Genomic DNA, 23,535 nt, shown 5'->3' with positions numbered 1-23,535 from the left:
ATAACTGAGGAGTGTCCAATAATTGAATTTTACAGATTGTATTACCCAGTTTTAACTAAGCCAGCTCTCACAAAATGCACCAAGTAACTTAAAAAAGATTTCTCGCAAGAAACTGCAGATTGGAGATAATATTAATAATGTAAGCTCAAGCAAAAAACAATATATGAATACACATATTCTGCAGATAATGACCCCCAAACTTGTTTACTGGTAGGATGCACAACAAAGCCAGAGGAACTGGTACGTTGAGAAAATGGGTAAACGACACATTTCACTGGCTATTATTGGAAAAGCGAATGTATCTGGTACTCACAGACAGATTTAATTGGTCTGGTGATTTGGATTTTATGAACTGGTTTACACAACATTTAATTTGCATCCCAAATTGTCTTTAATATTCAATAAAATCTGGTTTAACTAATAGTGGATTGTGCAGTGTATACATTTTTGCCTTTTTCTTCTCTCCTGTTCCTGTGTATATGTATGTATGCAGATACTGAAATTCAGTGTAAACTCCAGGAACAGAAACCTAGATATCTTAGAACTCAGGGCCTGACTCCACAGTTTTTCACAACACAAAAGATTCTAAAAGATGAAATTTTTCCACCGTGATCATTTATAATTATTCTTATTTTGATCTATCTGTATGTTCCCAAATAATATGATCCAATGTTAAACCAAAGTATTATACATAGCTTGAATAGCAGAAGTGGTAATTATAGCCGCTGAAAATGTAAAATACTTACCCTATGTAGGAGCTCATTTAATGATCCGTTTGTCATGTATTCAGTAACTATTCCCAAAAATTCAGGCTCATTGCAAATTCCCAAAATTGGAAGAATGTAACTAAATCTAGCTTTGTGTAAAATTTCGGCTTCTCTTAAGACATCATTTCTTTCACTAAGGAAAGAAAATGCATAATTATTTTCAGCAATGAAAAATGCAAAATTATCATGTGCATAAGGTTAATAAAGCCTGGATTTTTTAAATTAATGTAATTAAATATTTGACCTCATACAAATTATGCAATTTCTCTATCCCTTAGTTTCATCATATTTAAAATAGGGATAATACCTACCCTATATATTCCACAGGTCTGTTTAGAGACCAAAATAACTTCTATAACCCACTGACAGGTAAAAGTGCTATACACAGGTTATTATTACTGTACTCTTCCTAGGAAAGGGAGAGAACACAGTGTTAGAGTAAGTTTATAAAGCCTATCTATGCGACAGTTATTGGTTCTTGAACTATTAAGTTCATGGTGAAGTTAAATGACCAGTTTTGATTAGGATACTGTATTACATTTTATTATTGCATACCATTTAAAATTTTCCCAAATATTCTGAATATTAAAAAATTTAAAAGTACACTTAAATGACCAGATGATAATACCTGCATAAGGGTCAATAATGCTTAGAAATTAAATATTAAAACTCAGAAAAAACAACGCTGAAAACAGATAAGCGCTTAAAACAGATCCCTGGTTTAACTCTGGATCCCAGCTTCATTTGCTTATCCATATATAAAACAAATAATTATCAAACTTTTATTATGACTAAAGTACTGTGCTTGGAATTATGCGAAATACAAAGATAAAAAGATATAACATCCACTCTCAAGCTGTCCAGAAATCTTTTAAGAAAAATAAGATAAATACTTAAACTATAAGGCAGAATGTGGTATAAGTGCCACTAAAAAATAAAAGCAAAGACAGCTATGGGAGCCCAGAGGAAAGACAGTGAACTCTAGACTAGGAAAATCACTGCAGTCTTCAGAGAAGTGGGATCTGAGCTGCACTTTAAGGATGGACAGAATTCCAACCACTGAAGAGAAGGCTGCCAGGATGAATGAGGCCTCCACAAGGGGAGGGACCTTGCCTTTTCTTTTCACTTGTGTATCCCCTTGACCTGACCTGAAACTGTGCCTGGCACATGCTAGATGTCCATAGATATGTATTAAATGTATTTAAGGAAGCTGAAGTGAAAGCTATGCTTGGGAAATGGTAAATATGTTTAATACAGAGCAGGAAATGCAATAGAGTAAAAGGAGTGAAGGTGAATATGGTAGGCTAGGGTGTCTGCACTTTATTTGGGAGTCACTGAAGGTTTCTGAGCAGGGGAGTGGCATCAGAAGGACAAACTTTTAGGATGACTAACTTGGCAACAGGATGTTGGATCAGCAGAAAGAGGTAGACTGTGAAAGTCTGATGTTAGGTGATTTTAATAAGGGTTAGGATGTGAAGGAATGACAGCCTGAAACTATAAACGTAGCAGTGACAATGAGAAGGAAAACACAGCAGAATAGAATGCCCAGGCCATGGTGACTGACGGCCTAACTAATGAGGAATAAAAAAAAAATGGGAAGGATGTCATCAGTTTTTACTCTGGATGACTAGCAGATGGAGGCAGCAACAACAGAAATAGAAGTATCTTAAGGAGAGGCCTATGAGGTAAGTGATGATGACTAGTCGGCACCTAAACCACCCAACCTCTTGATGAATGGCTGTAGAAATAAGAATAGCAACAGGCATCTCAGACCAGATTATGAAGCCTGCTTTAAAAACAAGTAACAAAAAGGAACACAAAACAAAAAAGCTGAGTCATTTAATTTTTGAATTCGTCCATTGCCATCGAGTCGATTCCGGCTCACAGTAACCCTAAAGGACAGAGCAGAACTGCCCCATAAGTAATATATTTATGTTTCAAAACTGAAGAATCATTAAGAGGAAATACATGGAAACGCTGCTTCTCTCAACGTACTTTTCATTAAGTCACTTAATACCCCAACTGTGAGGAAACCAGTTGTATCAGTTTGTGAGATCTACTTAATTAAACTTATATCCTCTAAGTTGAAACAGTTTTGTATTTGCCTCAAGAAGTGTAGGTGAACAAGACACTTATTGTAGCACCTTTGTAGGGAGACACAGAGAATGGGCTAAAAGAATACTGGATACTGAGAAGGAACTAGACAAGGCATGCTGTTGAAGTCTCAGTAAGACTTAAACATACTCTCTGCTCCTCTAACTAAGAGTGTGAAGTATTCTTCCATCTATTGTGATCCTAAAAAGCCTTGGTGGAGCAGTGGTTAAGCACTCAGCTGCTATCCAAAATATTGGCAGTTTGAACTCACCAGCTGCTCTGCAGGAGAAAGGTGTGATAGTCTGCTTCCATAGGAGATTTATAACCTTGGAAACCTTATAACCCATTGCCGTTGAGTCGATTCTGACTCATAGGGACCTTATAGGATAGAGCAGAACTGCCCCACAGAGTTTCCAAGGAGCGCCTGCCTGGTGGATTCTAAGTGCTGACTTTTTTGGTTAGCAACTGCAGCTCTTAACCACTATGCCACCAGGGTTTCCTGGAAACCTTATAGGGCAGTTTCATTCTGTCCTAAACGGCCACTACGAGTCTGAGTCAACTCCACTGCAGTTTTTTTTTTTCTATTTATTGTGACCCTATAATGTGTTTTGACACGTTATGTGTACTACCATCCTTACGACAACCTTCCAAAGTTGTTTTCCTTATTCCCACTTTATATATGAGTGCGCTGAGGCTCAGATAAATTAACAATTTTCTAGTGGCCACATCGACAGTAAGTGGAGTCGGATTTGAATTTCAACCACGGGACTACAAAGCCTGTGTTCTTTCTACTTTGTTCTTTCCACTCACTTGCTTGACTACAGAAGGAATGTTCTTGAAATCAAATTTTGGAAAGATTAAGTGAGAAAACAGAAAAAGCAAAAATATTTTAAAAACAGGTTTACACTACTATTGATGTTACCCAAAAAAACCCTAGGAACAGTTAAAAATAAAAATTTTAATCCAAATTGGTAAAGGAGAAGTTAAACTCTCCCTATTTGGAGATGATAGGATACTAAGAAAATCCAAAAGACTCCATAAGAAAACTACTGGATCTAATAGAAAGATTCAGCAGAGTAGCAGATACTAGATCAACATACAAAAATCAGCTGAATTCGCTTATACCAATAAAGAGAACGATGAAAAGGAAATCAGGAAAACAATACCATTTATAATAGCCCCTAAAAAAAAAATAAAATACTTAAGAATAAATCTCTCCAGGGATGTAAAAGACCTATACAAAGAAAACTACAAAACACTACTGAAAGAAACCAAAAGAGATCTACATAAATGGAAAAGCATATACCATGCTTACAGAGAAGTAGACTCAACATTGTGAAAATGACAATTCTACCCAAAGCGATTTACAAATACAATGCAATACGGATCCAAATACCAACAACATTCTTTAAAGAGACAGAAAAACTTATCATTAGCGTTATATGGAAAGGGAAGAGGCTCCGGATAAGTAAAGCACCACTGAAGAAGAAAAAAGTAGGAGGACTCGTACTACCTGACTTCAGAACCTACTATACAGCTAGGGTAGTACAGCTTGGTACCGGCACAATGACAGATACATTGACCGATGGAACAGAATTGAGAACCCAGATGTAAATCCATCCACCTATGGTCACCTGATCTTTGACAAGGGCCCAAATCCATCGAACGCGGAAAAGACAGTCTTTTTAATAAATGGTGCTGGCAAAACTGGATGTCCACCTGCAAAAAAATGAAACAGTACCCATACCTCAGACCATATACAAAAAACTAACTCAAAATGGATCAAAGACCTAAATATAAAGCCAAAAGCTATTAAGTTCATAGAACAAAAAATAGGATCAACGCCAGAGGCCCTAGTACACGGCATTAACAGGAAATAAATCACAACCAACAACGCCCAAGCTCCAGAGGATAAGCTAGATAACTGGGATCTTCTAAAAATTAAACACTTATGCTTATCAAATGACTTCAGCAAAAAAGTAAAAAGAGAACCTAAGGACTGGGAAAAATTTTTTGGCTATTACAAATCAGATGAAGATCTAATCTCTAAAATCTACAAGAAAATCCAATACCTCTACAACAAAAAGACAAATAATCCAATTACAAAATGGGCAAAGGAAATGAACAGACACTTCACCAAAGTAGACATTCAAGTGGCCAACAGACACATGAGGAAATGCTCATGATCTCTAGCCATTAAAAACTAATATATATATATATTTTTAAAGCCATTAGAGAAATACAAATCAAAATCATAATGAGATACATTCTCACCCTGGTATTACTGGCATGAATCAATAAAACAGAAAATAAATGTTGGAGAGGCTGTGGAGAGATTGGAACTCTTACGCACTGCTGATGGGAATGCAAAATGATACAACCATTTTGGAAAATAATGTGGTGCTTCCTTAGAAAGCCAGAAATAGAAATACCATATGATCCAGCAATCCCACTCCTGGGAATATATCCTAGAGAAATAAGAGTCATCACATGGATAGATATATGTATACCCGTGTTTACTGCAGCATTGTTCATAATAGCAAAAAGATGGAAAACAAGCTAGATGCCCATCAACAGATGAATGGATAAACCAAATGTGGTACACACACAATGGAGTATTATGCAACGCTAAAGAACAACGGTGAATCTGTGAAGCATCACATAACGTGGATGCATCTGGAGGACACTACGCTGAGTGAAATAAGTCAATCGCAAAAGGACATTCTATGAGATCACTATGTAAAAACTCATGAAAAGGTTTATATACAAAAAGAAACAATCTTTGATGGTTATGAGGTTAGGGATGGAAAAACACTTAATAGACAATAGATAAGCTGTAACTCTGGTGAAGGGTAAGACAGTAACAATACTGGAGAAGCCAGCACAGCCTGTACAAGACAGGGCCACGGTAGCTCCACGGACCACCCAAACTCCCTGAGAGGCTGACCTGCTGGGCTGAGGGCTGTGGGGACCGTGATCTCAGGGAGCATCTAGCTCAACTGGCATAACAGAGTTTACAAAGAAAATGTTCTACATTCCATTTTGGCGAGTAGCATCTGGGGTCTTAAAGGCCTGTGAGTGGCCATCTACGACACTCCACTGGTCTTAGCCTGTCGGGAGCAAGGAATAATGAAGAAAACTAAAGACACAGGGAAAGATTAGCCCAAAGGACTAATGGACCACATTTACCATGGCCTCCACCAGACTGAGTCCAGTACAATGAGATGGTGCCTGGCTACCATCACTGACTGCTCTGACAGGGATCACAATAGAGGGTCCTGGACAGAGCTGGGGAAAAATGTAGAGCAAAGTTCTAATTCAAAAAGAAAGACCAGTCTTGCTGGCCTGAAAAAGACTGGAGAAACCCTGAGAGTATGGTCCCCAGACACCCTTTCAGCTCAGTAATGAAGTCACTCCTGAGGTTCACCCTTCAGCCAAAGATTGAACAGGCCCATGGAACAAAACAAGGCTAAAGGGACATGCCAGCCCTGGGGTGGGGACTGGAAAGTAGGAGGGAACAGCAAAGCTGGTAATAGGGAACCCAGGGTTGAGAAGGTAGAGTGTTGACATGTTGTGGGGTTGTTAACCTATGTCATACAATAATGTGTACACTAACTGTTTGATGACAAACTAGTTTGTTCTGTAAACCTTCACCTAAAGTTCAATGAAAAATAAAATAAAATAAAAATAAAAAATTTAAATACAGATTCTATAGACATATCAAAATTAATCAACTGAAAATGTCAGTCAAAAACCAGTTATGCTGTCTATAGGGTATCTGAGCAATCAGTTGGACTCATCTACTCATAGCAACTCTACAGGACAGAGCAGAAGTACCCCATAGGGTTCCCAAGGAGTGACTGCTGGATTCAAACTGCTGACCTTCTGGTTAACGGCTGAGCTCTTAACCTCTACACCACCAGGACTCCACTCACTAGGTAGAGTTCCTGGGTAGTACAAATGGTTGACATGCTTGGCTGCTAACTAAAAAGTTGGATGTTTGAGTCTACCTAGAGGTGCCTCAGAAGAAAGGTCTGGAGATCTATTTCCAAAAAATCAGCCACTGACAACTCTCTGGAGCAAAATTCTACTCGGACAACATGGGGTTGCCATGAGTTGTAACTGACTCAACAGCAATTGGTTTGGTACTCATAGCTTATGGGAAGATTGTTGGGGAAGGTCTACTCATTGGGTAGAAGGCAGGTTATGGAGAATGACTCAGCAGTTACGAAAATAAGAACATGTATCATCAATATAAATTTTTTGAGGTGATCCCAAAGAACAATGTAAACATTATCTGTGCCAGAGCTCAAAAAGTACATGTATTTATTAGTCCTACTTTATAAGTGAGGAAATGGACACACTGTGAATCAAATGCATAGGCTAGCCCTATGCCCAGACTACATAAATACTCTTGATGTTAAGATCTTAGGTAACAAGTGGGAGAAAAGAAAGTGATACTGTAACATTAAAAAAAAAAAAAAAATTTTTTTTTTTTTGGTAACATTAAGAGTGGGCTAAAAGCCTGTTTCACTAGTCTTTATGGCGTCTTCTTGTTGTTGGGTGCCCTCGAGTGGATTCTGACTTATAGTGACCCCATGTGACAGAGCAGAACTGTCTCGTGGAGTTTTCTTGGCTGTAATCTTTATGGACGCACATTGCCAGGTCTTTCTTCTGCAAAGCTGCTAGGTGGGTTTGAAACAACCACCTCTCAGTTAGTAGTCAAGCCCTTAACCACCACACTACCAAGGTTCTTTACGGCTTCTTAGAAGACAATTAATTTTCTACCTAACTTGGTAAAAATTTTTGGACTACGAAAATTGTATGAGTATGGAAAGGGAGCTCTTTCTTAACTCCTTGGCCCCTCAAACAGCACAAAATTTCAGGTAAACTAAAATCTTGAGAAGCAGCATCCGAAACAGAAGAAGGATCAATTTGCTTTAAAATATTTAATGGGTCCATCAGTGCTAGATTTCCATATACCATCTACCTAGTTAGTTCTAGAATATATCCACCCTCTCTGACCAGCCACCACCCTCTAGAGTTGACTACACACACTTGCCCAGCACTTGCCCCACAGAATTCAAGACCTAGTGTAAACAGACACCACACCCTGCACATCACTGGATGTGGACTATAGTATATAAAAAGGTGGGAACAATTTCCAGAAGTGTCTGAAATCTGCTGTGAGATCTAGTCCACCCAACGCTGGTAGTGAGAGACAGCAAAGAAAGCCACAGGCAGGTGGAAGTATGATAACGTTGGCTGGGCTGGAAGTTGAGGAATGTATCCGATACTGGATACTAACAGCCTCTGGCCAGTCAGGCATCGAGCGTGATGTATTCTCACATTAGATAAGATAATGTTGTAATCATGAATGTTAGGTCACTGAGAACTGAATGCAGGCCCTTGTTAAATTCCTTTGGGAAAGATAGAATACCGAACTAGTGACTAGACCACTGACTACTGCATACACACACGTTTACCGTAAGGGTTTACAGTAAGGCTTTTCTCTTTGGAAAGAGAAACTAATGCTAAAACAAAACCACCACCAAATGCCCAAACAAATCCACTGCGATGGAGTTGATTCAGACTCACAGTGGCCCTATGAATTATAATATATATATAACTGCCCCATTGGATTTCCAAGGCTGTAAATCTTCAGGGAAACAGCCTGCCACATCTTTCTCCCACAGAGCTGGTGGTGGGTTCAAATCACTGACCTTTCAGTTATCAGCAAAGTGCTTAACCACTGCATCACCAGGGCTCCTTAAAACCTGAACATCACACTACAATCATGCCAGGATGAACGGCTCTAAACACTTTTTGGCCACTGAACACTCTTTGGATACAGTTTATCACTCCCACAAAAAAAAATACACATTTTTTTCCTAGAGAGTCTTCCTCATAATAGTAGGAGGAGAAACTAACTGCAAATTTTGAGGTTGATAAAGTTTCATGAAAACAAGAACCACAAACAAAACAGAAACTACAAGAACCCCCAAACAAAACATCTCAAAACTCTAGAGCAGCGCTGTCCAATTATGCGAGCCCCAAATGTAATTTCAAATTTTCTAAGTCACATTAAAAAAAGTAAAAAACAACAAAAAACTCTAATAAAACAACACACACACAGAAAACCCCAGATGAAATGAATTTTGGTAACATCTTTTATTTAACCAAATATATCCGCATTATTATTTGAAGACGCAATCGATATAAAAATATTGATGAGTTAGTTTAAATTCGTTTCTTTGTACTAAATCTTCGAAATCCGGTGTGTGTCTTACACTGACAAAGCACATTTCCGTTCGACTGACCAGTCGCTCAACAGCTGCCTATGGCTAACAACTGCCTACCTATTGGACAGCACAGCCCTAGAGCCCACTTTCAAAAAAACGAGAAAAAAAAAAAAAGCAAACAAAAACAAACCCACTATATAAAGAACTCAATTTCAATACATCGGGCATTTCGAGATGGGCTGTGATGGCAGGTCTCTGGTATATGGTACCAGCCTAGGAAAGTCAGAGGAGGAACGGCGGGACGCAGAGAGAAGGCAGTGAAGAGGAGATGAGCGGACGATTCCGAGTGTGCACCTCGAGAGGCTGGTTCCTCCCACCCTGCCAGCCCCAAGCTTTGAAGGACTAGCCCAGAAATGACGACGGGCAGGGCCGACCCCAGGCGGTCACTGCCGTTTGAGCTCTACAGTCCGCCCACCCGGGGCGGATATCGTGGGAGGGGGTGCCGCCGAGTTAGGCGCCCTACCTGTCGAGCAGCGGAGTGTGAATGTGCAGATGCTTCACGGCCACCTGAACACGCCAGTCCGAGTGGCGGGCCGACGACACGGTGCCCGAGGCGCCGCGGCTCAGGTAGCGCAGGTCGGCGAGCTTCTGGTAGGGAATGGTGGGCAGGGCGCTGCAGATGGCCTCCCCGTTCATGGTCGCTGGCGGCGCGGGCACTCAGGCCGAAGGCCCGTTCCGGGTGCGCCCTCTGCTCCCGCGGCTCCCCGGCACGCGCGCGCTTGGGTCCGCTCCGGCGCCAGGCGGACGGCGAGGTGTTCCTGCTCCCAAATACTAGGTCACAAGGCCGCCCATTCCCAGGCGGCCCACGCCCGCCGCCGTCGGACCCCGCGCTGCCGGCTGCTTTTCCCCGGCCTCAGCACACTTTTCTGGAAAGTGGGGTCAAGTCTTCAGCGCCGCGGCGAGGAGGAGCTTCCTCTCCTAGACTGGGCCCTCCCAGGCGCGCCCCGCCGGCGAACCCCGGCGCCGAGCTCCTCCCTCTCCAAACTTCTCAGGCGACGTCAGCGGGCTAGCAGAGGGGGGCGTCCGCCTGCGTCCTGCGGGGAAGGCGCCCGTCTCAGCCTGCGGCCCCCACTGTCTGTCCGATTCTGGCGGGGCTAGGGCGCGGGGGCGAGGCAGCCAGTGGCACTCCTTTTGTCTTCACCCCTCTCCGAATATGGAAAAGTCTTCCTTTTGGGAAAGTTCCTCAACGCAGCCGGCTGGCGGGTGTGTGATTGGTCAGCGGGAGCCCCCACTCGGGTGGATTCTCTGTCTCGGCCGCGTGCAGTCGGGAGAGTAGCCAAACTCCAGAGGTAGGGGCGTGATCCCGGCTCCCTACTCTGCGCCTGCGCGAGGAGCGCTTCGCGGAGCGCGCCGTGTTCCACCGCAGGCAAACCCGTGGCCGACGAGTAGATTCTGACCCTTAGTGACCCTATAGGACAGGGTAGAGCTGCCCCATAGCAAGGAGCGCCTGGTGGATTCGAACTGCCAGCATTTTGGTTAGCAGCCGTAGCACTTAACCCCTATGCCACTGCGAACCTGGACTCCAGTCTTCCTTCACTTGCAGCCACTTGACGAGTGAGGGAAAGGTGATAAATCTCCTCAGAGCGGAATACCCTCGGCTGTGTTTTGCTCTTGGCACACGCCCGCCTACTAGGAATCTGGTTTTCTTCCTCCTCTTTTCCAATGTCCATAATAATATATCGGGATTGAAAATGAACCTGAGAAAATCCATCTAACTCCAGATAAGAGTGCAAGGATTTCTTTTTTATAGATAAAAGAGGATTGCAATCAGTGTCTAATGCCAACCGAAAAAGACTGCAAACATCTTTCCATTTTTCCACTTAAAAACAAAGACAAAACCAAAAGTCCCACTTTTCTACTTAAGTGATTATATCGTGAGTGCAAATATTATATACAACGCCAAGTCCATACTAGGAATTTAGTGAATTGTAATGCAGTAAAAAGAAATGCCTGACTTGAATAAAGGACTTCTGCGTACAGAGAACCAGTTCTTCCTGTATTTGTGCACAGCGGGAAATTGTAAAGAAATGTTATGTTTAAAATTTTGATGATTTAAAACAAATTGCTTAGCTTTGAAGATATGATCTGCTGTGCTGTGCTTTATTGTTTGTTGTTGAACTTTTTGCTCCTAAAAGTACTCAGAAAACTTTCTCATTGAGCCATCCATCCATCTCACAAACTAAGAGTTCCAGAAAAAGAGAACAAAAAAATCAGCAGGGAGGGAATGATCACAATAATAATTGAAGAAATTTTGCCGGGACTGAAGGACAAGGGTCTCCATATTGAAATGACTCACCTGGTGTCCACAGTGAACTGAAAAACCTACATTAAAGCACATTCTTAAGAAGATCAAAACATTAAGAATAAAGAGAAGACTCAAAGTTTTTAGAGGAAAGAAACAAGAATAAAGGCATGGGAAGGAGCATGGCTTGGATTTATCAAGAGTAATAATATATTTTTTTAAATAATTATATAGGGTTGCTATGAGTCGGAATCGACTCGATGGTACTGAGTTTTTTTTTTTTTTAAATAATATTGTGAGCTAAAAAAAACAATGGAGTGAAATTTCTTCAAAATTATGAAGGAAATTGGCTTCCAACCTTGAATTTTATAGTCAGCTGAACTATCTAACAAGTATAAGGGTGAAATAAACATTTGCACATATACAGGGGTACAAATATTTGCTTTCCATTAGCCTTGTTTTAGAAAGCTACTAAAGTATGTACCCCAACAAAACATGGGTGTAAGCCAGAAAAGAAAAAAACAAAACATGGGTTCCAGAAAACCAGGATCAGGAGAATGGAGAAGTGAAACCCCAGGGCATGTGTCAGAGTGGGGAGAAACCCATTTTCAATGGGACAGGAGGATGGAAGGCTTCAAGAGGAAAGGCTTTAGAAAAATATTTAAATTTATAGATGATCTAATTTTGAGTATTTGGGAGACTGTATTAATAGGTGTTTGATAGATCTAATGAAATATGTCTGAAAAACTGGACATAGAACTGAAAAAAATAAGGCAATTACTATTCTATGAAAAATAAAAATTATACAAGTAAGGAAACAACACTTCTTTAAACAGTTCTGTGGTGGTGAACAGGTGAAAATTGTAGGGCTAAAGTTGAACATATGTAGCCCCTATGAACCAGCAATTCCTCTCATAGATATGTGGGCCTATGTATGTATATGCTAGAATGTCTATAACAGTGTGACTTATGATAGCCTCAAATTATATATAGCCCATTAACAGAAGAAATGGATAAATTGTGCTTCATTTACACAATAGAACACTAAAGTCAATGAGATTGAACAATCTACAATAATATTGTATGAAAAAAGGCAGACACAGAAGAGAACGTACTGATAAGTCCATTAACATAAAGTGTAAAATAAATTAATCTATGCTGTGAGAAATTAAGACAGTGGTTACTCTTGTGGGGGGATGTAGTGAGTAGAAGGGGACATGATAAGGCTTCTGGGGTGCTAGTAATATTCTGTTTCTTGATGTAGAACCTAGATTTTAGGTGCCAGTTACATGAGTGTGTTCAGTTTATGAAAATTCTTTGAGGTTAGATTTATGTACACTTTGCTCAATGTATATTATACTTCAATAAAAAGTTAAAAGGTTTAAATATAAAATAAATATATATTGTTGTTGTTAGGGGCCATCGAGTTGGTTCCGACTCATAGCAACCCTATGCACAACAGAACGAAACACTGCGGGGTCCTGAGCCATCCTTAAAATCGTTGTTATGCTTCAGCTCATTGTTGCAGCCACTGTGTCAGTCCACCTCACTGAGGGTCTTCCTCTTTTCCGCTGACCCTGAATTCTGCCAAGCATGATGTCCTTCTCCGGGGACTGATCCCTCCTGACGACATGTCCAAAGTTATGTAAGACACAGTTTCGCCATCCTTGCCTCTAAGGAGCATTCTGGCTGTACTTCTTCTTTTGGCAGTCCATGGTATATTCAATATTCTTCGCCAACACCACAATTCAAAGGCGTCGGTCAGTTCTTCTTCGGTCGTCCTTATTCATGTCCAGCTTTCACATGCATATGGTGCTATTGAAAATACCATAGCTTGGGTCAGGTGCACCTTAGTCTTCAAGGTGACATCTTTGCCCTTCAACATTTTGAAGAGGTCCTTTGCAGCAGATTAGCCCAACACACTGTGTCTTTTGATACTTGACTGCTGCTTCCATGGCTGTTGATTGTGGATCCAAGTAAAGTGAAATCCTTGACAAATTCAGTCTTTTCTCCGTTTATCGTGATGTTGCTCATTGGTCCAGTTGTGAAGATTTTTGTTTTCTTTATGTTGAGGCGCAATCCATACTGAAGGCTGTGGTCTTTGATCTTCATTAGTAAGTGCTTCAAATTCTCTTCACTTTCAGCAAGCAAGGCTGTGTCATCTGCATAACGCAGGTTGTTTATGAATCTTCCTCCAATTCTGATGCCCTGTTCTTCATATAGTCCAGCTTCTCAGATTATTTGCTCAGCATACAGATTGAATAGGCATGGTGAAAGAATACACCCTGACGAACACCTTTCCTGACTTTAAACCAATCAGTATCACCTTGTTCTGTCTGAACAAATGCCTCTTGATTTATGTAAAGGTTCCTCATGAGCACGATTAAGTGTTCTGGATTTCCCATTCTTCTCAATGTTAGCCATAGTTTTTTATGATCCACACAGTTCAATGCCTTTGCATAGTCAAAAAAACACAGGTAAACATCCTTCTGGTATTCTCTGCTTTCAGCCAGGATCCATCTGATATCAGCAATGATATCCCTGGTTCCACATCCTCTTCTGAAACCGGCCTGAATTTCTGGCAGTTCCCTGTCGATACACTGCTGCAGCTGTTTTTAATGATCTTCAGCAAGCTTTTGCTTGCATGTGATATTAATGATATTGTTCTATAATTTCCACATTCGGTTGGATCACCTTTCTTGGGAATAGGCATAAATATGGATCTCTTCCAGTCAGTTGGCCAGGAAGCTGTCTTCCATATTTCTTGGCATAGGTGAGTGAGCACCTCCAGTGCTGCATCTGTTTGTTGAAACATCTCAATTGATATTCCATCAATTCCTGGAGCCTTGTTTTTCGCCAACGCCTTCAGAGCAGCTTGGACTCCTTCCTTCAGTACCATCGGTTCCTGATCATATGCCACCTCTTGAAATGGTTGAATAGCGACTAATTCTTTTTGGTATAATGACTCCGTGTATTCCTTCCATCTTCTTTTGATGCTTCCTGCATCGTTTAATATTTTCCCCATGGAATCCTTCACTATAGCAACTGGAGGCTTGAATTTTTTCTTCAGTCCTTTCAGCTTGAGAAATGCCAACCGTGTTCTTCCCTTTTGGTTTTCCACCTCCAGCTCTTTGCACATGTCATAATACTTTGTCTGCTCGAGACGCCCTTTAAAATCTTCTGTTCAGTTCTTTCACTTCACCAATTCTTCCTTTTACTTTAGCTGCTCAACGCTCGAGAGCAAGTTTCAGATTCTCCTCTGACATCCATCTTGGTCTTTTCTTTCTTTCCTGTCTTTTCAGTGACCTCTTGCTTTCTTCATGGATGATGTCCTTGATGTCATTCCACAACTCGTCTGGTCTTCGGTCACTAGTGTTCAATGCATCAAATCTATTCTTGAGATAGTCTCTGAATTCAGGTGGGATATACTCAAGGTCATATTTTGACTCTCGTGGACTTGCTCTGATTTTCTTCAGTTTCAGCTTGAACTTGCGTATGAACAATTGATGGTCTGTTCCACAGTCGGCCCCTGGCCTTGTTCTGACCGATGATAGTGAGCTTTCCCATCGTCTCTTTCCACAGATATAGTCAATTTGATTTCTGTGTGTTCCATCCGGTGAGGTCCATGTGTATAGTCGCCATTTATGTTGGTGAAAGAAGGTATTTGCAATGAAGAAGTTGTTGGTCTTGCAAAATTCTATCATTCAATCTCCAGCATTGTTTCTGTCACCAAGGCCATATTTTCCAACTGCTGGTCCTTCTTCTTTGTTTCCAACTTTCGCATTCCAATTGCCAGTAATTATCAATGCATCTTGATTGCATGTTTCATCAATTTCGGACTGTAGCAGCTGATAAAAATCTTCTATTTCTTCATCTTTGGCCCTAGTGGTTGGTGTGTAAATTTGAATAATAGTCGTATTGGCCTTGTAAGATGTATGCTGAAGTACGATCCTATCACTGACAGCATCGTACTTCAGCATACATCTTAAAACATTCTTTTTGATGATGAATGCAACACCATTCCTCTTCGAGTTGTCATTCCCAGCATAGTAGACTATATGATTGTCCAATTCAAAATGGCCAATACCAGTCCATTTCAGCTCAGTAATGCCTAGGATATCTATGTTTATGTGTTCCATTTCATTTTTGATGATTCCCAATTTTCCTAGATTCATACTTCGTACCTTCCAGGTTCCAATTATTAATGGATGTTTGCAGCTGTTTCTTCTCATTTTGAGTCGTGTCACATCAGCAGATGAAGGCCCTGAAAGCTTTACTCCATCCACATCATTAAGGTCGACTCTACTTTGAGGAGGCAGCTCTTCCCCAGTCATCTTTTGAGTGCCTTCCAATCTGGGGGGCTCATCTTCCAGCGCTGTATCAGACAATGTTCCACTGCTATTCATAAGGTTTTCACTGGCAAATGCTTTTCAGGAGTAGACTGCCGGGTCCCTCTTCCTAGTCTGTCTTAGTTTGGAAGCTCAGCTGAAACCTGTCCTCCATGGGTGACCCTGCTGGTGTCTGAATACTGGAGGCATAGCTTCCAGCATCACAGCAACACACAAGCCCCCACAGTAAGAGAAACTGACAGACACGTGGGGTAAAATAAATATATATGTGTATATACGTACCCTTTTGTTCTTATGTGATTAGTATCATACTACATATACTGTTTGCTTGCTTGTTTTTCACTTAGCAATATATTTCAGATATCTTTTCATATGAGTGCATAAAATCTTCATTATTTTTTTTAAAGGCTGAACTGTTATATGGGTGTACCATACTTTATCACCTATTGGTGGAGGCTTAGATTGTTTTCAAACATTGGCTATTACAAATTTTACTGCAATTAAACTTTTATGTACATTATTTTATGAATACGCAAGTATATCTACGTACTTCTAGAAGCCCAATTGCTGAATCAAAGGGTATGTTCATTTGTACTTTTGGTTTTATTGTCAAATTGTTCTTCATTGAGGTTGTAACAATTTTCTTCCCTGCAGATAATGAGAGTGGCTCTTTCCCCACGTGCTTGCCTTCATTTCCTTTTGAGATAGATACAGTACAGTGTTGGTCTGCTGGTTCCTAAAGAGTTCAGTGCTTAAATTTACTTAAATACTAAGTTCTTTTTATTGCAGAACTTCTAAATATTTGGCCTATGTTTATCACAATCCTAAACCTTCAGCTTTCATGTTACTTTTCACCATGATAGTTCTCATTTTTAGTCATATATAGGAGGCAGTTCTGCTCTGTCCTCTACGGTCACTATGAAATGAAATCAACTCCTTGGCAACAGCTTTGGTTTGGTTTTTATATATGTTGCTTAATTAATACCCATAATGGATTGACTAAAGGCAGAAACATTAAGGAATACTGATGCTGAACTACAGTAACTAAATAAGAAACATGAAAATGAGAGTAATTATGCAAATTCAGCTCAAAAAGCTAGCATCACATTTGTAACTTGAAATCATCTGATCAAAATTCTATAAAATCACTTCAAGATTTGTTTTTCCATTTACTAACAATAAAGGTTATTTGTAATTGCAAATGTTATTTTAGGAAATAGCAGCTTGAAATCTCTCCTATCTCTTTCTTTAGAAACAAGGCACTAAAATTGAAAAATAAACCACCTTATTTCTAGGAGCATAAATGCAAAAATTTCAATCATCTATCATTTACTCCATTTTTTCTTCTATTTTTCAGTCTAAAAGCAGCTGGTCTAAAGTTTTAAAAACAAACCCGAATGGTGGGGAACTCTCTCTAATTACATAATGGAATATTATGTATGGGTAAAACAAATGTGTGGGATGCATTTGGTACCTTTTCCCTGAAAAACAGCATCTCAAAGAATACTTGATGTATCTGATGATACAGCACCTGTTAGTATGAAGAGTCAAAAAAGTACAGGTTGTTTTTGAAGGTAATGAGTACAATAATGTTTCTCATTTAGCCATTCTAATTACATTCAGTACTAAATCTGAACATGATGCCATTTTAAAATTGATTTATAAAATGATGCTTCATGAACATATATTTAATTGAAAAAACTTTTTTCAAATGTCAACTGGCAAAAAGGAAGCATTTCTTAGAATTATTAAATTAATATTTAAACATGGTCTTGAGCAATACCACTTTTCTCAGACATTTTCAATCTAATGTCACATCTTTATCATTTGACATTAAAAAAGGTAAAATTATTTTTTAAAAATTCTTCTATCGTTAAATTGTGCTTTAGGTGAAAGTTTACAGTGCAAGTTAATTTCCCATGCAAAAATTTCTACACATATTTTTTTGTAGTATTAATTGCAATACCTACAATGTGACAGCACACTCCCACTTTCCACCCTGGATTCCCTGTGTCCATTCAACCAGTTCCTGTCCCTTCCTGCCTTCTCATTCTGCTTTTAGACAGGAGCTGCCCGTTTGGTCTCATATATCTGATTGAACTAAGAAGCACATTCCTCATGTGTATTATTTTTTGTTTTATAGTCCTGTCTAATCTTTGTCTGAAGAGTGGGCTTCAGGAATGGTTTCAGTTCTGGTTTAGCAGAGCATCTAGGGGCCATAGTTTCAGGGGTTCCTCTAGTCTCTTTCAGACCATTAGGTCTGGTCTTTTTAGGTGAATTTGAATTCTGTTCTGCATTTTACTCCTGCTCTGTCCGGGACTTTCTGATGTGTTCCCTGTCTGGGCTGTCATTGGTGGTAGCCAGGCATCTTGTTCTTCTGGTCTCAGGCTGGTGGAATCTCTGGTTCATGTGGTCCCTTAGTCCTTTGGGCTAATATTCTCCTTGTGTCTTTGGTTTTCTTCATTCTCCTTTGCTCCAAGGGGATGGGACCAATTGATGTTTCTTAGATGGCCACTCACAAGCTCTTTAAGGCCCCAGATGCCACTCACCAAAGTGGGTTGTAGAACATTTTCTTAATAAGCCATGTCATGCTAGTTGACCTAGATGTCCCCCAAAACTATGGTCCCCACCCCTCTCCCTCAAAGTTCTTGAATATGTCTAAGAAACTTCTTAGCTTTTGCTTTGGTCCAGTTGTGCTGACTTCTCCTGTATTGTGTGTCGTCCTTCCGTTCACCAGAGTTGATCCTTGTCTACTGCCAAGTTCGTGATTTCCCTTCCCCCTCCTCCCCACCCGTATGCCCATCAAAGAATGCTTTTTTCTGTGTTTAAACCTTTTCTTGAGTTCTTGTAGTCGTGGTCTTATGCAATATTTGTCCTTTTGTGACTGACTAATTTCACTCAACATAATGCCCTCCAGATTCACGTGTTTGAGATGTTTCGCAGATTCATCATTGTTCTTTATCATTGCGCATTGTGTGTATGTACCATAGTTTGTTTATCCATTCACCTGTTGATGAGCATTTAGGTTGTTCATCTTTTTGCTACTGTGAATAGTACTGCAATGAACATGGGTGTGCATATGTCTATTCGTGTGATGGCTTTTATTTCTCTCGGGTATATTCCTAGGAGTGGGATTGCTGGATTGTATGGTATTTGTAGCTTTTTAAGGAAGCCCCAAATTGTTTTCCAAAGTGGTTGTACCATTTTACATTTCCACCAGCAATGCATGAGTTCCAATCTTTTTACAACCTCTCAAACATTTATTATTTTGCATATTTTGGATTAGAGCCAGCCTTGCTGGGATGAGACGGTATCTCATTGTAGTTTTGATTTGCTTTTCTCTAACGGCTTGTGATCATAAGCATTTCCTTATGTGTCTGTTAGCCGCCTGAATGTCTTCTTTGGTTAAGTGCCTGTTCATATCCTTTGCTCGTTTTTTAAATTAGATTATTTATCTTTTTGTTGTTGAGGTGTTGCAGTATCTCATAGACTTTAGATCCGTATCGGCTTCGTTGTAGCCAAAATTTTTTTCACAGCCTGTAGGTTCTCTTTTTACTCTTTTGGTGAAGCCTTTTGATGAGTAAGTATTTGATTTTTAGGAGCTCCCAGTTATCTAGTTTCACTTCTGGAGTTTGTACATTGTTAGTTATGGTTTGTATACTTTTTATGCCATGAATTAGGGCTCCTAGCATTGTCCCTGTTTTTTCTTCCATGATCTTTATTGTTTTAGATTTTATTTTTAGGTCTTTGATCCTTTTTGAGTTAGTTTTTGTGTATGGTGTGAGGTCTGGGTCTGGTTGCAGTTTTTTACAGATGGATATCTAGTTATGCCAGCACCATTTGCTAAAGACACTGTCTTTTCCCCATTCAAGGACTTTGGGCCTTTATCAAATAGCGGGATGGATTTATGTCTGGGTTCTCAATTCTGTTCCATTGGTCTGTGTGTCTGTTGTTGTACCAGTACCAGGCTGTTTTGACTACTGTCACGGTATAATAGTTTCTAACATCAGGTAGTGCGAGGTCTCCCACTTTGTTTTTCTTCTTTAGTAATGCTTTACTTATCTGGGGCCTTTTCCCTTTCCATATGAAGTTGGTGATCTGTTTGTCCATCTTGTTGAAAAATGCCATTGGAATTTGAATTGGGATTGCATTGTATCTGTAGGTCGCTTTGGGTAGAATTGACATTTTCACAATGCTGAGTCTTCCTATCCATGAGCATCATATGTTTTTCTACTTACTTAGGTCTATTTTGATTTCTTACAGTAGTTTTATTTGTATAGGTCTTTTACATCTCTGGCTAGATTTATTCCTAAGTACTTTATCTTCTTGAGGGATATTGGTGATCTCTTTTTTGAAGTTCTCTTTGTTCATGTAGAGGAATCCAACTGATTTTTGTATTGTTACCTTGTATCCTGATACTTTGCCGAAATCTTCTATTAGTTCCAGTAGTTTTCTTGTGGATTCTTTGGAGTGTTCTGTGTATAAGATCATATCATCTGGGAATAGGGATACTTTTACTTCTTCCTTAAAAATTTGGATGCCCTTTATTTCTTTTTCTTGCTTTATTGCTCTGGTTAGGACCTCCAGCACAATGTTGAATAAGAGTGGTGATAAAGGGCATCCTTGTCTGGTTCCCATTCTCAACGGGAATGCTTTCACTCTCTCTCCATTTAGAATGATGCTGGCTGTTGGCTTTGTGTAAATGCCCTTTATTATGTTGAGGAATTTCCCTTGTATTCCTGTTTTGCTGAGAGTTTTATTAGGAATGTGTGTCGGACTTTGTCAAATGCCTTTTCTGCGTCAATTGATAATATCATGTGGTTCTTATCTTTTGCTTTATTTATGTGATGGATTACATTGATTATTTTTCTAATGTTGAACCATCTGCTCATACCTGTTATGAGTCCCACTTGGTCATGATGAATTTTTTTTTTTTATATACTGTTGAATTGTGTTAGCTGGAATTTTGTTGAAGAATTTTCGTCTATGTTCATGAGGGATATTGATTTGTTTGATTTGTAATTTTTTTTTTTTTTTTTTGATGGTATCCTTACCTGGCTTTGGTGTCAGGGTTATGCTGGCTTCATAGGATGAGTTTGGGAGTATTCCGTCCTTGTCTGTGCTTTGAACTACCTTTAGTAGTAGTGGTGTTAAGTCTTCTCTGAAGGTTTGGTAGAATTCTTCAGTGAAGCTGTCCAGGCCAGGGCTTTATTTTTGTTGAGAGTTTTTTTTTTTTTTTAAATTACCTCTTCAATGCCTTCTTTTGTTATGGGTTTATTTAGTTGTTCTACCTCTGTTCGTGTTAGTTTAGGTAGGCAGTGTGTTTCTAGAAATTTGTCCATTTTCTCTAGGTTTTCAAATTTGTTGGAGTACAATTTTTCATAATATTCTGTTATGATCCGTTTTATTTCAGTTGGGTCTGCTTTGATATTGTCCATCTCGTTTCTTATTTGATATATTTGCTTCCTTCCTCTCCTGTTTTTCTTTTGTCAGTTTGGCCAGTGTTTTGTCGATGTTTACCTTTTCCAAGAATCCACTTTTGGTCTTGTTGACTCAACTTTTTTTCTATTCTGTATTTCATTTATTTATGCTCTAATCTTTATTATTTCCTTTATTCTGGTGCCAGAGGGCTTCTTTTGCTGCTCTGTATTTGTCCAAGTTGTAGGGTTAATGTTTTTATTTTGGCCCTTTCTTCTTGGATGTGTGCATTTATTGCTATAAATTGACCTCTAAGCACTGCTTTTGGTGAGTCTCAAAGGTTCTGCTAAGATGTGTTGTCATTCTCATTTGATTCTGTGATTTTTTTTTTCTTTTTCTGTCCTTGATTTCTTCTATAACCTAGTCATTTTTAAGCAAGGTGTTGTTCAGTTTCCATGTATTTGATTTTTTTTCCTTGCCGTTTCTGTTACTGATTTCTACTTTTATGACATTATGATCAGAAAAGATGCTTTGTAATATTTTGATGTTTTGGATTCTGTTAAGGCTTGCTTTGTGGCCTAAAATGTGTTCTATTCTGGAGAATGTTCCATGTGTGTTGGAGAAGAATGTATACTTGGCTGCTTTTGAGTGGAGTGTTCTGTATATGTCTATGAGGCCAAGTTGATTTATTGTGGCATTTAGATCTTCCGCTTCTTTACTGAGTTTTTTTCTAGATCTTCTGCCCTTCACCGAAAGTGGTGTGTTGAAGTATCCTAGTATTAGTGTCTATTTTCAGTGTTGTTAGAGTTTGTTTTATGTGTATGCACACTCTGCCATTGGGTGTGTATATATTTATTATGGCTATGTCCTAGTGTATTGACCTTTTAATCATTATATAGTTTTTTTTCTTATCCTTTGTGGTGAATTTTGCTTTAAAGTCTGTCAGAGATTAATATTGCCATTCCTGTTCTTTTTTGGTTGTTGTTTGCTTGATTTTTTTTTTTCCCATCCTTTGAGTTTCGGTTTGTTTGTGTCTTTGAGTCTAAGGTGTGTGTCTTGTAGTCAGCATATAGATGAATTGTGTTGGTAATCATTCTGCCACTCTCAGTCTCTTTATTGGTGCATGTAGATCATTTATATTTAGTGTAATTATTGATAGGTATGAGTTTAGTGCTGTCATTTTGATGTATTTTTTTGTTTGTTTTGTTTTTTGGTGTTGACATTTTCTTTGTTCCACTTAATTTTCTGTGCTGAGTCATTTTTCTTTATGTATTTTCTTTTCATCTTTTTCATTATTGTTGATTTTGTTTACTTAGTCTTTATGTTTTTCTTTTTTTAAAATTTTGACAGTTAAGTTTGTTAGCTTCCATTGTGGTTATCTTAAAATTTACCTTTATTTTTCTGTGTTTACACCGATCTTCTATTTCTTGATATTGCCTTAGCTTCCTCTCCATATGGAAGTTCTATGACTATGCAGCACACTGTTTACGCCCTCTTTTTTGTTTTGACATTGTCATAGTTTACATATTGATGTCTCTGGTTCCCTATTTTCAGTCTTTTAGCTTTGACTTGTTTTGGGGACTTCCCTATCTGGATTGGTAATTGGTTGATTTGTCCTGTTTTCTAGTCTTGGATTGTTGTCTAATGTTGTTGGTTTTCTAACTGGAGGGCTCCTTTTAATATTTCTTATAATTTTGGTTAGGTTTTTACAAATTCCCTTAACTTCTGTTTATTTGGAAATCCCTAATTTTGTTATCATATTTGAAAGACAGCTTTGCTGGGTATGTGATTCTTGGCTGGCAGTTTTTTCCTTCAAGGCTTTATATATTTCATCCCATTGCCTTCTGCCTGCATGGTTTCTGCTGGAGTAGGAGCTTTGTCTTACTGGTTCTGCTTTGTAGGTGACTTTTCATTTTTCCCTAGCTGCTTTCAAGACTCTATCTTTGTGTTTGGTTTTGGCAAGTTTGATTGAGATATGTCTTGGTGATTTTCTTTTGGGATCTACCTGTATGGGGTTTGTTGAGCTCATTGGATAGATACCATCTTTCATGATACCAGGGAACTTTTCTGCCAGCAAATTTTCAATAATTCTCTCTGTGCTTTCTGGTATCCCCTCCTTGTTCTCGTACTCTGACCACTCGTAGGTTTTCCTATTGATGGTGTGCCCCATAATTCTTAGGATTTCTTTATTTTTTTAAGTTCTTTTTTTCTGATTTTTTTCTCAAATAAGTTGGTGTCAAGGGATTTATCTTCAATCTCACTAATTCTGACTTCCATTATTTCATTTCTGCTCCTATGACCTTCTATTATTTCATTTCTGCTCCTATGACCTTCTATTATGTTGTCTAATTCTGAAATTTTAT

At 39.2% G+C, this 23,535-nt stretch overlaps 1 protein-coding gene across 2 annotated transcripts in view; it reads right to left on the bottom strand.

Moving 5' to 3' along the window:
- The window catches only part of RIPK2 (receptor interacting serine/threonine kinase 2), a 35,379-nt gene extending 25,006 nt beyond the window's left edge, over positions 1 to 10,373 (bottom strand). Inside the window, exons 1-2 of one of the 2 annotated variants that reach the window (XM_023545854.2) lie at positions 9,627 to 10,373; positions 747 to 900 (exon numbers count right to left, since the gene is read on the bottom strand). In XM_023545854.2, the coding sequence (XP_023401622.1) occupies positions 747 to 900; positions 9,627 to 9,799 (327 nt within the window). In that variant the 5' untranslated portion in view covers positions 9,800 to 10,373. The remainder of the gene's footprint in view (positions 1 to 746; positions 901 to 9,626) is intronic. The other variant, XM_010588387.3, reaches the window with a different exon arrangement.
- Between the last annotated feature and the right edge of the window lie 13,162 nt (positions 10,374 to 23,535).

This window comes from Loxodonta africana, chromosome 14, assembly GCF_030014295.1.
Source record: "Loxodonta africana isolate mLoxAfr1 chromosome 14, mLoxAfr1.hap2, whole genome shotgun sequence".
Lineage (NCBI taxonomy): Eukaryota > Metazoa > Chordata > Mammalia > Proboscidea > Elephantidae > Loxodonta > Loxodonta africana.
This window is presented reverse-complemented; position numbering and strand designations above follow the sequence as displayed.